This window comes from Ovis aries, chromosome 17 (genome assembly GCF_016772045.2).
Source record: "Ovis aries strain OAR_USU_Benz2616 breed Rambouillet chromosome 17, ARS-UI_Ramb_v3.0, whole genome shotgun sequence".
In the NCBI taxonomy this organism is placed as follows: domain Eukaryota; kingdom Metazoa; phylum Chordata; class Mammalia; order Artiodactyla; family Bovidae; genus Ovis; species Ovis aries.
Window position 1 is genome coordinate 64,218,627 of NC_056070.1, and position 15,984 is coordinate 64,234,610.

Consider the following 15,984-nt stretch of genomic DNA (forward strand, 5'->3'; position numbering starts at 1 on the left):
CACGCTCGTGGTGCCGATAAATATGGCAAGACCAGTGCTAAGATGAAGGTGTATCTGGCTCCAGAGTTCACATCCTTCACCCTGACCTGGGTTGCTGAGAGACATCACCAAATAGGATGCTGGAATTTGGTGGATCAGTTGAACATTCATCTACTCTAAATAGATGAAGCCTGGGGGGCTACCTGTAGGGGGTGCCTCCAGCTCTTCTGACCAGCTTGCTAAATCCCACACCCAACACAAAGCTGGTGTGACTGGAGAGAGGGAGAGAAAGTGCCCCCAGATTATAGAGCCTTCTCCTCCCCAGCATGGAACTCTGGCCCAATATCAGGAAGGATGGATGCAGCTCTAATTATAAAGCTTCCCCAGAACTCCTCTAGGACTAGAGGGCGAACCAGACAGCTGGCGAGCCTTGGCAAGCTTGAAGAAGCTCCTCCTAGCTCCTTGATCTGCCTCGGCCCAGCTGAGAGGTTTCTGTGAGAGCCTCTGCTGCATGACTTTGCAGGAGACTCAGTGGGCCACTTCTTTCTAAGTCGACTTTTTTTTTTCTGCACTGAGGAGAAGTGGGATCTTTTAGTTCTCCAACCAGGGATCGAACCTGGGTCCTCTGCATTGGAAGCACAGAGTCTTAACCACTGGACCACCAGGGAATTCCCTCAATGGGCCACTTTGATCCCTACAGAAGTTTCTACAGCCTGGGGACGTGTGGCCGTCATGGAAAGGAAGGACGACCATGGGTGTGTAGCTTCGTGGGTATGGAAACACATGCATCTGAGTTTACATCATAGAGACCCCTGTCGAGCGAGGTAACTTTGGGCAAGCTGCTCTCCCTCTCTAAGCCTCAGTTTTCCCATCTGCAAAATAGGATTGACAATAGCAGGAACTCACAGGAACACTGGGAGGATTAAATAAGAATATGTATATAATACATTTAGAACAGTATTTACTGATGAATAGTTAGCCTGTGATCGGTGGTAACTACTATTGATTGGGACTCAAGAAACAATTAGAATGGGATCAGGTCATCATCTAGTTCAAAGGCTCTAGGACCATGTTGGCTTTAAGGAATAAAAAGGGGTGGCTGGCAGGCACCGGGCCTCTCATTTCAATGTTCTGAACACGCTTGGGTTTCCTTGCCCTGTGAATATTTTCACTATACTTGAGCATGATTGGAGAGTACCAGGGGCTTGGGTCAGGCAACCCTGCAGGTGACTGAGCAGTGCTCCTGGCAATGAGATCAGTGTACTTTTCTGGAGCTGGAGTTGCAGGCCTGGCATGCAAGTGACAGCTAGACATTCAGCTTCTTAGAGCGGGAGCTTGAAACCTTTCCAGGCTATGGGTTCCAAACAGGTTGGCCGTGAGCCAAAGGTGGCCCCCAGATGTGTTTAATTTATCCCATGCAGTGCTTAATGGGATTTTTCAATCAGTTGCCTCTGTTTCAAAATGGCTATATTTTGCATAAAAATGAAAAGAGTTGTGGATTTTTGGAAAGCTGGGTAATCTGGTGGCTTAGGACCCACATTCTGTGACGGTAGCTTCTGGCTGGAGCTGAGGCTGGCAGGACAGGACAAGTTCGCTTTCATTCACCCAGGTCCACCTGCACCAGGCCTGTATGTTGTCTACCGGGGGTAATGGGGAGCCATCGAAGGTCCTGGAGGAGGGGAGTATCTCATTCCAAGTACAGCTTTAGAGGTTGGAAGTCTTAGCTCCAGTATTGACTCTGCTGATCCTGGACAAATCACTCATCTCCTCTGGCCCTCAATGTGCTGTTTCTAAAGTGGACATGAAAATAACAACCTCTTTCCACAGTGCATGGTTAGGACCCAGCATCACAATGAGGCAGTGATTTCAAAATGCAAACGGAAGTTCCATGAAGTCAGAGCCTCTGGCTGTCCTGTGGCCTGCTGTGACGCAGGATACAACCAAGTATATAGCAGCCAGTAGGCCATCAATATGTGCAGAGTGAAAGGATGAATGCCAGGCCCACAAGAGGTACTCAGTCCATGCACAGTGAACCAACGAGTGAACGAATGAATGATACATTTCAGTACCTCTAGTGCGGCGCGCAGCAGGTGTTCAGTACCTGTGTATTGAATGAATGAATAGTATGTGATCAGTATCCCTAAGGGTCTGGCGTACTGCAGGCATTCAATACCTGCTTATTGTGAAGTGAATGAGCAAATTAGTGAGTGCCTAATGTCTACGCGTTCCATCTCCAGAGCTGGGCATACAGAGGCTGCTGAATAAATAGGGAAGGAAGGAGGGAAGGAAAGGGGGAAGGGTAGCAATCTAGAAGGCAGAACAGATGTTAGGCAGAGCGACAAGTGCAGTTAATGAGAACCCAGAGGACATTTCCGCAGAGGCCCTGAGCAGCGCTTGGATGGGGCTTGCTGGCAGCACTCACGCCTTTGCAATGCCATGACAGCCCCTCCAAATGGCTGCTGAGTCCTTGTTCTCTGGGCACCTGGAAAGCGCTGGCATCAGCGGGCAAATGCAGGGCCAGCTGCACTCTGCTGTGACCTGACAGGACCAGTCGGCCTGCTTGTCTTTGCTGCCTGGCATGAGGGCATCCGGTGACCTCACCAGGGCAGCACGGCTGCCAGGCAGCCCTGGGAGAGAAATATAGCTCCCATGTGTCAGTCTGGGCGCCCTTCTCTCTCCCAACTCTTCTCCTGCTTTGTTTTCCTTCTGTTCTTTTATTTTCTCTGCCGCTGAAAGTGAAAGTCGCTCAGTCGTGTCCGACTCTTTTCGACCCCATGGATATACAGTCCATGGAATTCTCCAGGCCAGAATACTGGAGTGGGTAGCCTTTCCCTTCTCCAAGGGATCTTCCCAACCCAGGGATCGAACCCAGGTCTCTCGCATTGCAGGGGGATTCTTTACCAGCTGAGCCACCAGGGAAGCCCAAGAATACTGGAGTAGGTAGCCTATCCCTTCTTCACCAGTGGATCTTAACCACCCAGGAGTTGAACCAGGGTCTCCTGCAATGCAGGTGGATTCTTAATCAGCTGAGCTATAATGGAAGCCCATAATTTGGGTTCTCTGTTGCCTGGAAAATCCCATGGATGGAGGAGCCTAATGGGCTGCAGTCCATGGGGTTGTGGAGAGTCGGACATGACTGAGCGACTTCACTTTCACTTTTCACTTTCATGCATTGGAGAAGGAAATGGCAACCCACTCCAGTGTTCTTGCCTGGAGAATCCCAGGGACAGGCGAACCTGGTGGGCTGCCGTCTATGGGGTCGCACAGAGTCGGACACAACTGAAGCGACTTAGCAGCAGCAGCAGCAGCCACTAATGATGTCTTATTTCTGATTCAAGACTTCTCAGGTTCCAAGGAAGAAGATCCCTAATGCAGGGACATATGTATACCTATGGCTGATTCATGTTGATGTTTGGCAGAAACCAAAAGAATGATGTAAAAAAAAAAAATGATGTAAAGCAATTATTCTTCAATTTAAAAAAAAAAGATAGTCCCTAGTAAGTTAGGTCAAATTGGAAGAAAGGAACTAAGCCTATGGCAGGTACCTGTATCCTTGCTGTTGTTGTTTAGTTGTGGAGCCCTGGGTTTAGAAAGGGGAGTAGAAAGGTTGCTTTTTTATTTATTATTATTTATTGCAATAGATCCAGATCTTCCTAGACTTTAATCACTCCTGCCCCACATATTCTCTTATGTACTTAATATCTTTCTTTATATCAATATTTAAAAAATCCTTAGATGCATGTTTTTTGAAAAGGAAACTTGATTTAGAGTCTTATATGGGAAATCAATAACAATTGCCCTAGGTAAGAAATACCTGCAAAAATAAATACAAGGAAAACAATGTTATAAAATTCTAGCTGGTATGGTTGCCTCGTTGCTGTCTCTGTTAAAGAATAAGATTAGCAGATGTTTGAAAATATGTTAAAGATGGTTACCCGGGTGGAAGGATGGGGGGGAGGGGGCGGTAAGGGATACTTAGAGAGTTGGGGATGGACATGTACACACTTCTGTATTTTAAATAGATAACCAACAAAGTCCTACTGTGTAGCAAAAGGAACTCTGCTCGATGTTATGTGGCAGAGTGGATGGGAGGGGGGTTTGGGGGAGAAAGGACAAATGTCTATGTGTGACTGAGTCCCCTTGCTGTCCACCTGAAACTCTCACAGCCTTGTAAATCAGCTAGACTCCAATATAAAATAAAAATTTTTAAATGGTGTTAAGATAGACCAGCATCCCACGGACACTTCCTTTTAAGCATAATCAGAAGAGTGAAGATTAAAATGAAAAGTTAATCACACTCTTGCAAAGCGGTGCAAAGTCATTTAAAACATTCTCTCTACAACCTAAAATCATTTTCCAAAAGCCTGAGATCATGTGTGGTAGACTTCCAAATTCCCTCTCTAGTCTCTTTTAATTCATTTTCATTTTAAAGCTAAAATTAGAATATCTCACACTTTCTCCCTGAAGCAAGTGTTGAGGGGTAGGGGTGTGCAGAGAGGGCAGTGGACAGAGGGTGAATTCAATCCTGCAGGTCTAGGAAGGGTGCTGCAAAGGGCAGTGTTGGGGTTCTTTAATGGACTGGGCCCTGGCAGTCCGGAGTCGATGGTAAGAAAGTGAAACAGGCTGATATTCCCTGGTTTTCTTGGAGAACCAATAAAGCCCTTGACACAGGGCTTGCATCGCTGACGAAGGCACAGGGCGCCTTCTCAAGGGGGTCTTGGAAGCCCGGGCAGGAGAGTGAGCACAATGGGTTTCTACTCTCCAGAGAATTAGCCAGAGAGAGAGAGAGAGAAAGAAAGAAAAACAGAAAGACATGGGGACCCAAGCTCTGATGGAGCAAAGGTGCTTTAATAATCTTTCTCTGAGTACCTATAGGCTGTTGTACAAGAAATTTCTTTCGACAGTGATAAAGATCAGAAAACCAAACATACAGCAACCGTTACCAAGGGAACAAGGGATTAATAATAGTCACAAGACCTGGAGACAGTCCATATCTCAAGAAAGGGGATCGAGGCTAAGCAGTTTTGTCGTAAAGAGAATGTTTACTAAAGGAGATTCAAGCCTGTCTCACATAATGAGCTCAGTTCCTGGGAGCAGCTTGCTGCTCCACTTGATAAGAAACAAAGGACTTATGAGAAACAGCACGTAGCAATCCTCCTGTTAAACACTCCCTGACAGGGTAGTCCGCCCAGACCTCATGTGGCAGGTCTAATATTCATGGTACATTTGCATTCTACTCCAGAACACTTTTGGTGTTGGTTGTGTTATAAAAAATGCCATTTTCAATCACATTCGCCCTTAATTTTTTTCTCCATCTCTAAGCATAATTAACACTCCAGGAATATATGCCAGGTTTCTCCTGCAATTTTGTGTTCCTAGGAGAAGGGAATGGCACCCCACTCCAGTACTCTTGCCTGAAAAATCCCATGGACGGAGGAGCCTGGTAGGCTGCAGTCCTTGGGGTCGCAAAGAGTTGGACACGACTGAGCGACTTCACTTTCCATTTTCACTTTCCTGCATTGGAGAAGGAAATGGCAACCCACTCCAGTGTCTTTGCCTGGAGAATCCCAGGGATGGTGGAGCCTGGTGGGCTGCTGTCTATGGGGTTGCACAGAGTCGGACACGACTGAAGCGACTTAGCAGCAGGTGATTCTCAACCCCATAAAATACAACATCTTTTTTTTTTTTCCCCCGGCCATGTCGTGTGGCTTGTGGGATCTTAACTTCGAGATCAGGGATCGAAAACCCAGGCCACAGCAGAGAAAGCACCAGGTCCTAACTGCTGAATTGCTAGGGAATTCCATACAATGTCTCCTTTATTTAAAAAAAAAATTATAAAATTTTTGTAGTGCCCCCAATAATCCAGAAATAATTTCCGAGATAAAGTAGCCTAGTCATGTATACAGTTTTTTCCATTTAATTAATTGTTTTGGCTGTGCTGGCTCTTTGTTGCTACACGGGCTTTTCTCTAGTTGCAGCAGGCAGGGGCTGCTGTCCAGCTGGAGTGCACAGGCTTCTCGTGGCAGTGGCTTCTCTTGTTGCAGAGCGCGGGCCCTAGAGTGTTCGGCCTTCGGTAATTGTGGCTGTGGGCTCAGTGGTTGTGGCTCCCAGGCTCTAGCTCGCAGGCTCAATAGTTGTGGTGCCCGGAATTAATTGCTCCCTGGTACGTGGGATCTTCCTGGACCGGGTGACAAACCTGTGCCTCCTGCATTGGCAGGCGGATTCTCTACCATTGAGCCCTCAGGGAATTCCCACTTACACAGCTTTTAAAAAGAAGTCAGTTATAATATCTTAACTAGGCCACAAGGGAGAACATTTTTTTAAGAAGTAATTAATAAATTTCCTTTCAATATGCAAATAGTCACATACTACTCTGCCTAGATCCTGAAAGGAGTTCATATTCGCCCCAGTTATAAATAAGTTTGGATTTAATGAAATCTCGATGCTTTTTCTTTGTATATCTGACATTTCAAAATAAGATTCTGATCTATTCATAGACACACATAGTCCCATGAAGGCAGACGGACGCTGTATTCACACTCGGTCACTCAGATATCACACATAGCTTTTCCACTGGAAACACGGGTTTCCGAAAAGATAATTCTGTAAAATTCCAGATAAAACAAAGTGTATCTTACTTTGATTGATCTAGAAGTTGCTTTCCTGAAAAATTACCCGCAGGGATTCTTTTGGAGGGTGTGACCCGCCTTCCCAAATCCTGTTTATATGTAAACCAGAAAGGTCTAGGTGGAGAGAGTCATAACAGTTAGCAGCTGCATGGTTCAATATCTGGTGGGAAGTTCGATTCAAGCTTGTGTGGGGTGAGTCTTCATGTCTCATGTGCTGTGTGGGACATCTAGCATCTCTGGGACCTGTCTATTAAAAAAAAATCTTGGCTGCACCACACAGCATGTGAGATCTTAGTTCTCCAACCAGGAATTGAACCCCATACCTCCTAAAGTGGAAGTACAGAGTCTTAACCACTGGCCCACCAGCAAAGTCCCTGGGACCTGTCTCGTAACTGCCAATCACTGGGACTGCTAAGAACACCCCACCGTTTTCCCACACTGCCCCTCTGAGTTGGCACCACCACCCAGAGAACACCTAGTATCCCTTTGGCTGTGTGGATTACCCTTTACCGCCACCCTATGGTGACCTTGGACATGTGCAGGGGCGTGTGACCTGGAGATGCTGAGAAGCCCTGTGACCGGGTGTCTTCCTTCTCCGCAGGGACTGAAGATCAGCGTGCTCTGGACCCTGTACTATGGAATCCTCAGTGCGTTTGCGCCCGTGTACAGCTGGATCCTGGTGCTCCGGGGCCTGGTGGGCTTCGGGATCGGAGGGGTCCCGCAGTCGTAAGTAAAGACCCAGCTCTGGCCACCCAGCCAGGCAGCCAGGCAGCTATGTTCATGGGCTCGGAAGGATGCAAAGATGGTACATACACTGGGGCTGCTGCTACCCAGGGACTCTGATGGAGCCAGAGAAGAGTGTCACTACTGTAATGATTAACAGCAGCAAAAGCAACACGATAGCTGGAAAGACAGAGAGGTGAAATGATAATCAAAACGGTAGATCTGGCATTGACGGGACATTTCTCTTGGACATGGTGCAGCAGCCTCAGAAGATGTGCAGGGGTATTGAATTAGAGCAATTCCCATTTTACAGTTGAGAAAACTGAGGCTCATCGGGTGAAATCATTTGCCCAAGTCACACAGGGTGCAGTTGGAACTAAGACCTGGAAACTGTCCGCCTGCAACATCCATGCTTTTAACTACCCTGCCTGCTCCCTTTTACCTGTTTCTAACTTGACCACAAGGCAGGAAGTCAAAGTGAAAGGGGAAGTTGCTCAATCGTGTCCAACTCTTTGTGACCCCTTGGACTATACAGTCCATGGCATTCTCCAGGCCAGAGTACTGGAGTGGGTAGTCTTTCCCTTCTCCAGGAGATCTTCCCAACCCAGGGACTGCACCCATGTCTTCCATATTGCAGGCAGATTCTTTACCAGCTGAGCCACAAGGGAAGCCCAAGAATACTGGAGTGGGTAGCCTATCCCTTCTCCAGCGGGTCTTCCTGACCCAGGAATCGAACCGGGGTCTCCTGCATTGCAGGCAGATTCTTTACCAACCAAAGTATCAGGGAAGGGGGTGGGGCTAACCAATTTGTAAGTTATGTGTTATTTTGTTGTTACTGTTATTAAGATACTGAGAGTAGTCAGGATTGTAGGAAGACGTCACTGTGTCCTGGGAGACTGGGGAATTCTGAAGCCGAGATTGGCAGCTTGTGGCAGCTGGACCGAATCTGAACTGCCAACTGGATCTCTAAATAAAGTTTTATTGGAACACAGTCTCACCATGCACTGACATATTATCTACACCTGTTTTGGTGCTTCAGCAACAGAGTTGAGTAGTCTCAGTAGAAACTCTGTGGCCTGCAAACCTGAAGTATTTACTGTCCAGACCTTTGTCAAAAAAGTGTTGACCTCACTCTAAAGGATAGTGATTAATAGCCGATATTAAGGGGCAAGTGCTGTTCTAAGCAGTTTGCCCAGACTGTCTCATTTAATCTCCCCAATTTCCCTATGAGGTGGATTCTATTATTAATCCTATTTTACAGATAAAGAAACTAAGGTTACAGAGAGGGGAGGTAACTTGCCCCAGATGACACAGTTACAAGAGGTAGGGTTGCAATCGGAACCCACACCCTCTATCTCCAGAGCCTGGGCTCTAACCATTGATTTCCACTGCCTTGCTATGAACAATTAAAAGGATTTAGAGAGACCCAAGGAGATAGGGAATATGTAGGATATTTCATAAGAAGGGAATTTCTTGAAAAAGAGGAAGCCATAGCTGAGTCTGAGAAAGGCTAGTGGTCCCGTTCAGTTAGCTTGTTTGGCTGAGAAATGTGAGAATTGAAAACCCTGAGATGGGCCACGTAGACCAGGTGGCTGCTGCCGTTTAGTCGCTAAGTCGTTTCCGACTCTGCGACCCCGTGGACCGTAGCCCACCAGGCTCCTCTGTCCGTGGGATTTCCCAGCAAGAATATTGGAGTGGGTTCCCATTTCCTACTGCAGGGACGCTTCCCCATCCAGGGAACGACCCGCACCTCCAGCTTCGTAGGCGGATTCTTGACCCCTGAGCCATTTAGGAAGCCCCGATAAACTAGGGCAAGCTTACACAAGGTCTTGAATGTCAGGTCAAAGGGATTGTCTGCAGATGAGTAGGAAGCCACTGAAAGATTTCAAGCAGGAGAGGTACTTTAAAAGAATTAATCTGGCAGTGATGGGTTGGCTAGGCTGGAAGTAAGGAATCCGGTTGCAGTAATTTAGGACCAGGGAGTTTCTTTTTAGTTTTATTCATTCATTCAACCAATTTTTTCCTCCCCGTACCATGTAGCTTGTGGGATCTTAGTTCCCCTCCCAGGGATCAAACCCAAGTTCACAGCAGTGAAAGCCCAAGTGTTAACCACTGGACCACCAAGGAATCCCCTCAACCAGCATTTTCTTGAGCTCCTGTTGTGACACAGGCCAGTGCTAGGTACTGGGGGTACAGCAGTGAGCCAAACAGACATAGTCCCTGTTTCAGGCTGACATCCTGGGACACAGACAGAAATCGAGATACGTGTGCAAGAGGCCACGAAGATCAACACCTGTAAAGGAGTCAGAAAAACAGGGCTGGACAGAGGGAGAAGCTAAGTTGCCATGTGATTGTAACAGCTGATAGGGGCCTCAGCTGATCCTTAGGGTTCAGAAGCTGGGATGGCCCTTTAGATGTCCCATACTGATGATGGGGGCTGAACCTTTGTCCGTTCACATCAGCCACCTTGGATGTGGGCTGCCCTCAAGGAGGGAGCATGACCTTGGGGGAAGTTAGCTACTTTGGGCCAAGGCAGTTCCTGCAAGGGGCTCAACCCCGAGCTCTTAGCAGGCAACATTCCTGGTCATGCCAGAGGGACTGTGTGCCTCAGCCCTGAAGGGGGAATCCAGGCGATACGTCCGTTACAGTCCCTCCCCTGGACCCTTCCGAGGTGCTTGTGTGCGTGTGCGCTAGGTCGCTTCCGTCGTGACTCTTTGCGACCCTATGGACTGTAGCCTGCCAGGCTCCCCTGTCCATGGGATTCTCCAGGCAAGGATACTGGAGTGGGTTGCTGTGTCCTCTCCAGGGGATCTTCCCGACTCAGGGGCTGAACCTCTTCCCTTACACCTGCATTGGCAGGCAGGTTCTTTAGCACTAGCACCTCCTGGGAAGCCCTTTCTCCCACTTAGAGACTCTCAGTTCCGCTCAGCCCTTGCCTGGGTTATTATTCATCATCGATCCTCCAGGGCTGTGCAGAGTAGGTATTTGACATAGACTCCTGGATTGGGGATGAGCTTAAGAACCACTGGAGCTTAAAGCAGAGGCCATTACGCCAAGCCTGTTAACCTGGGCTGTCAGGGGCTTGTGGTCAGTCTGTTCTACTTCTGGCCCAACTCCAGGAATTCCTGCTGTTCCAGCCACTGCCCCGTTTGTGAGCCATTCATTGACTTTGGGACCGTTTCCCCCTCGTGGCTGGAAGGGATGAACTCACAGAGGAACACGTGAAATTCCTCTCCCAGGGATGCTTGGGGAGATGGCAGTAGGTCCAGCCTCCTCACATCCCAGCCCTGGAATTTCTGGCCATAGGAGGGTAGGGAAAGGAACCGAGGCTTATGAACATCCCCAGTGATTCTTGTTGAAGATGGTGCCATGAGAAGTGCTCTTTTCTAGGTCATCTTCCACATTTTCTGGAAGTAATACAGAAGGTATAAGAAATAAATCTCGAATGGTGCTGGAAAGCAAGAAAAAGGTGCTGTCAGTGAAACAAATTCTCAGGAACCTGTAGACTGTTATAAGCTGATGAGATTCCAATGGCTGAGTCACTGGAGGGGAGAAAAAACCACCTCCGGAAACTGCAAAGGGAAGAGATCTTCAGCCAGGAAGGACAGGACACCAAGGGAATAAAATTAAGGACACAGAGCAGCTGGGAGGGCCTTTACCCCCTTACCGGGTATCTTGACGGTTCCAAGTTGGCCTGTCTGTCCCCTTCCCCTGCTTCCCAAGTGTCATGCCTCCCCATTTAGCTGTTCATTTATTTAATGCTGCAATAGCACTTCTGTCTGTTTATTGAGCTATTACTACATTCCAAACACATGACCATTCTAAACTTGCAAAACCTTAAGGCGTAGATATGACGACCTCCATTCTCCAGGTAAGGAAACTGAGGCTTTATAGCAGTAGCATGTGTAAGATCACATGGTTAGCAAAAGGAGGGCAAATAAAAATTACAGAAGAGGGTCTTCCCTGGAGGTCCAGGGTTTAAGACTACACTTCCACTGCAGGGGGCACTGGTTCGATCCCTGGCTGAGGAGCTAAGATCCTGCATTACACGTGGTGAGGTAAAAAAAAAAGTTACAGAAGAAATATTTTAGCCATCCAGGAGACTCATTTGATTCCCAGGCACTTTCATGCCAGCTATTTATATAAAATAATCACGCCTTAATTATGCAAAGCTCTTATCTAGTTATAAAAATGGTTCCCCTAAGTTCATTATTTGGAAACATTTAGTTGAAAATATTTTTGTGTAATTAAATGTAACTAAGAGTTTCCATTCCTCTAGAAGGACTTTACCCACTTCACAAAATCAAGTGAGGAAGATTTTGCTATATTATTTTTAAAAGTTCAACAATCAGAAATCCTTATAATATACTCTGTATTTAGTATAAATGCAAAATTATATTATTACATTTTTTTAATTGAAATGATGTTTTTCTCTTAGTTTTATTGAGATGGAATTGATATACAGCACTTATAAGCTGTGGGCTTGCCAGGTGGCTTTAATCCCTGGGTTACAAAAATCCCCTGGAGAAGGAAATGGCAACCCACTCCAGTATTCTTGCTTGGGAAATCCCGTGGACAGAGGAGCCTGGCGGGCTATAGTCCATGGGGTCGCCAAAGAGTCGGACGTAACTAAGCCACTAAACAACAAAACAACTGTTTAAGGCATAATGACTTCTGTATCTCGCAAATGATTAACACAGTATGTTTAGCTGACATCCATCAATTCATATAGCAATTATATTGTTAATAAAGAGCCCATCCCTCTGCCCTAATTTTTGCCTTTCTAACTCCTCTCCCTTTATTTCTTGTTTCTTTTTTTGCTTCCCCGAAAGAAGGTGTCCACATGGGTCCTTGACGATAATAACAATGACAGTATTATTGGTAGTGATGCTGATAATAATGAGTGGAGCGCTTCCCTAGCGTGGGGAGCCATGCCAAGCCCTCTCTTCACACGACCTCTTCTTGGCCATCGAACAACCCTACTATCCCCATTTAACAGATAAGAAAACTGAGGCCCAGAGATCCTGAGGAATTTGCCTAAGGACAGGTGGTTATTAAGTGGAATGTAGTTTCCTTTTGCTTTGTAACAAACTACTCCAATGCGTCTGGCTTAAAATGACAATGGATTTAACCCATGATTCTGCAGTTTGGTATTTTGGTGGCTCTCACCTCTGCAAGACTTACTCTTGTGTCTTTTGTCAGCTGGCGAGTTGGCCGGGCACTGGCTAGGCCAGCATGGCCATAACTGACTCATCTCTGTTCCCTAAGTCTCTCCCCCGCCTTCTCCTTCGGTAACCAGGAGTTTCTTTTCTGTCTCTGGGTCTATTTCTGTTTCGTATTATATAAGTTCACTTGTACCTTTTTTCTAGTTTCCACATCGAAGCGAATTCATACGATATTTATCTTTCTCCCTCTGGCTTTCTCCACTTAGCATGGTGATCTCTAGGTCTGTTCCTGTTGCTGCAAATGACATTATTTCATTATTTGTTTGTGGTTGAGTAATAGTCTGTTGTATAAATAAACCACATCTTCTTTATCCATTTCTTTGTTGATGAACAGTTAGGTTATTTCCATGTCTTAGCTATAGTGAACAGTGCTTCAGTCAACACTGAGGTGTATTGTCTTTCCAGAGTATGGTTTTCTCTGAATATATGCCCCAGAGTGGTATTCCAGGATCATATGATAACTCTATTTTTAGTTTTTTAGGGAGACTCCATACTGTTCTCCATAATGGCTGTACCAATTTACATAGCCACAAGAAGGAAGAGACTTTAATCCAAGCAAAAGAGTTAAATGTAACTTGATCATTACAAACAATACATTTTGGGGGGAAATAATGAATGTTTACTCATTTAGGCCACTAAGCAGTTTCTTTTACAATGAACATTAAGTGATAGGATAGTGGAATCCAGTAGTAGTTTGAGAGTATTCATTTTTTTGGCGGTGTTGACATTTTAAAGTTTTTGTTTTGCTTAATTTTTAAACAGGCTGAAGTGCTAAGGAGTAGAGATAAATCTCGAAGACATGTCTATGTTCCAGAAAAGAGAAGTAATATTTCTAGCTAACACTAAATGAAAACTAAATAGTGTCTAAATGAGAAAAGCTGGATGTGGGAAGATCTATTTTAATAGAAAGAAAAGCAAAGCAACATGGATTGTTCTCTTAGGGTTTGGTGTTGGGAGGATGAAGAAAGAATTATTCGTTCACTTTCCATTTTCTTGCATAGGGCCATCCACTGAGCCTGAGAGGGGGTAATTCAGTGTTTTAAATACTGATGTGAAGAGGAGAGGCAGTAAACAATACATTTTTGTTTTAGAAAGTTTAGAAAAATGCACATAGGAACCCCAAAACAATAATCACCTCTAATTGCTCAGTCACTCAGTCGTGTCTGACTCTTTAAGACCCCATGGACTGTAGACCTCTAGGCTCCTCTGTCCATGGAATTTTCCAGGCAAAAATAGTTGCACATAGTTAAGTAACTAAGTTCAGTCTCTCAGTTGTATCCAACTCTTTACAACCCCATGGACTGCAGCACACCAGGCTTCCGCATCCATCACCAACTCCCAGAGCTTGCTCAAACTCAGGTCCATCCAGTCGGTGATGCCATCCAACCATCTCATCCTCTGTCATCCCCTTCTCCTCCCACCTTCAATCTTTCCTATCATCAGGGTCTTTTCCAATGAGTCAGTTCTTCGCATCAGGTGGCCAAAGTATTGGAGTTTCAGCTTCAGCATCAGTCCTTCCAATGAATATTCAGGACTGATTTCCTTTAGGATGGACTGGTTGGATCTCCTTGCAGTCCAAGGGACTCTCGAGAGTCTTCTCCAACACCGCACTTCAAAAGCACCAATTCTTTGGTGCTCAGCTTTCTTTATGGTCCAACTCTCACATCCATACATGACTACTGGAAAAACTATAGCTTTGACTAGATGGAACTTTGTCAGCATAGTAATGTCTCTGCTTTTTAACATGCTATCTAGGTTGGTCATAGCTTTTCTTCTAAGGAGCACGCGTCTTTTAATTTCATGGCTACAGTCACCATCTGCAGTGATTTTGGAGCCTCCCAAAAATAAAGTCTGTCACTGTTTCCATTGTTTCCTCATCTATTTGCCATGAAGTGATGGGACCAGATGCCATGATCTTAGTTTTCTGAATGTTGAGTTTTAAGCCAACTTTTTTACTCTCTCACTTTCATCAAGAGGCTGTTTAGTTCTTCTTCATTTTCTGCCATAAGGGTGGTGTCATCTGCACATCTGAGGTTACTGATATTTCTCCTAGCAATCTTGATTCCAACCTGTGTTTCATCCATCCCAGCATTTCACACGATGTATTCTGTATATAAGTTAAATAAGCAGGGTGACAATATACAATCTTGAAGTACTCCTTTCCTGATTTGGAACCAGTCTTTTGTTCCATGTCCAGTTCTAACTGTTGCTTTTTGACCTGCATATAGATTTCTCAGGAGGCAGGTAAGGTGGTCTGGTATTTCCATTTCTTTAAGAATTTTCCAGTTTCTCATGATCCACGCAGTCAAAGACTTTAGTATAGTCAATGAAGCGGAAGTAGATGTTTTTCTGGAATTTTCTTGCTTTTTCTATGATCCCACAGATGTTGGCAATTTGATCTCTGGTTCCTCTGCCTTTTCTAAATCCAGCTTGAGCATCTTGAAGTTCTCAGTTCATGTACTGTTGAAGACTAGCTTGGAGAATTTTGAGCATTTCTTTGCTAGCTTGTGAAATGAGTGCCATTGTGTGGTAGTTTGAACTTTTTTTGGCATTGCCCTTCTTTGGAATTGGAATGAAAACTGACCTTTTCCAGTCCTGTGGCCACTGCTGAGTTTTCCAGATTTGCTGACATATTGAGTGCAGCACTTTCACAGCATCATCTTTCAGGATTTGAAATAGCTCAACTGGAATTCTATCACCTCCACTAGTTTTGTTCGTAGTGATGCTTTCTAAGGCCCACTTGACTTCGCATTCCAGGATGTCTGGCTCTAGGTGAGTGGTCACACCATCGTGGTTATCTGGGTCATGAAGATCTTTTTTGTATAGCTGTTCTGTGTATTTTTGCCACCTCTTCTTAATATCTTCTGCTTCTTTTAGGTCCATACCATTTCTGTCCTTTATTGTGCCCATCTTTGCGTGAAATGTTCCCTTGGTATCTCTAATTTTCTTGAAGAGATCTCTAGTCTTTCCCATTCTATTGTTTTCCTCTATTTCTTTGCATTGATCACTAAGGAAGGCTTTCTTATCTCTCCTTAATATTTGGATCTCTGAATTCAAATGGGTATATCTTTCCTTTTCTCCTTTGCTTTTTGCTTCTCTTTTTTTCTCAGCTATTTGTAAGGCCTCCTCAGACAGCCAGTTTGCCTTTTTGCATTTCTTTTTCTTGGGCATGTTCTTGATCCCTGCCTCTTGTACAGTGTCAGGAACATCTGTCCATAGTTCTTTGGGCACTCTGTCTATCAGATGTAATCCCTTGAATCTGTTTGTCACTTCCAGTGTATAATCATAAGGAATTTGATTGAGGTCATACTTGAATAGTCTAGTGGTTTTCCCTCCTTTTTCAATTTAAGTCTGAATTTGACAATAAGGAGTTCATGATCTGAGCCACAGTCAGCTCCCGGTCTTGTTTTTGCTGACAGTATAGAGCT

The 15,984-nt window shown here is 45.3% G+C and overlaps 1 protein-coding gene and 1 non-coding gene across 7 annotated transcripts in view; one reads left to right on the top strand and one right to left on the bottom strand.

The window, feature by feature from the left end:
• SVOP (SV2 related protein) overlaps positions 1-15,984 on the top strand; it is a 68,298-nt gene that overhangs the window by 28,395 nt on the left and 23,919 nt on the right. For all 6 annotated transcript variants that reach the window (XM_042234719.2, XM_060400803.1, XM_004017439.6 and 3 more), the window contains one exon: positions 7,210-7,334. In XM_042234719.2, coding sequence (XP_042090653.1) covers positions 7,210-7,334 — 125 coding nt within the window. The remainder of the gene's footprint in view (positions 1-7,209; positions 7,335-15,984) is intronic.
• On the bottom strand, positions 575-647 carry TRNAG-UCC (transfer RNA glycine (anticodon UCC)). The gene has a single exon. It is a non-coding gene; the product is annotated as a tRNA-Gly (tRNA).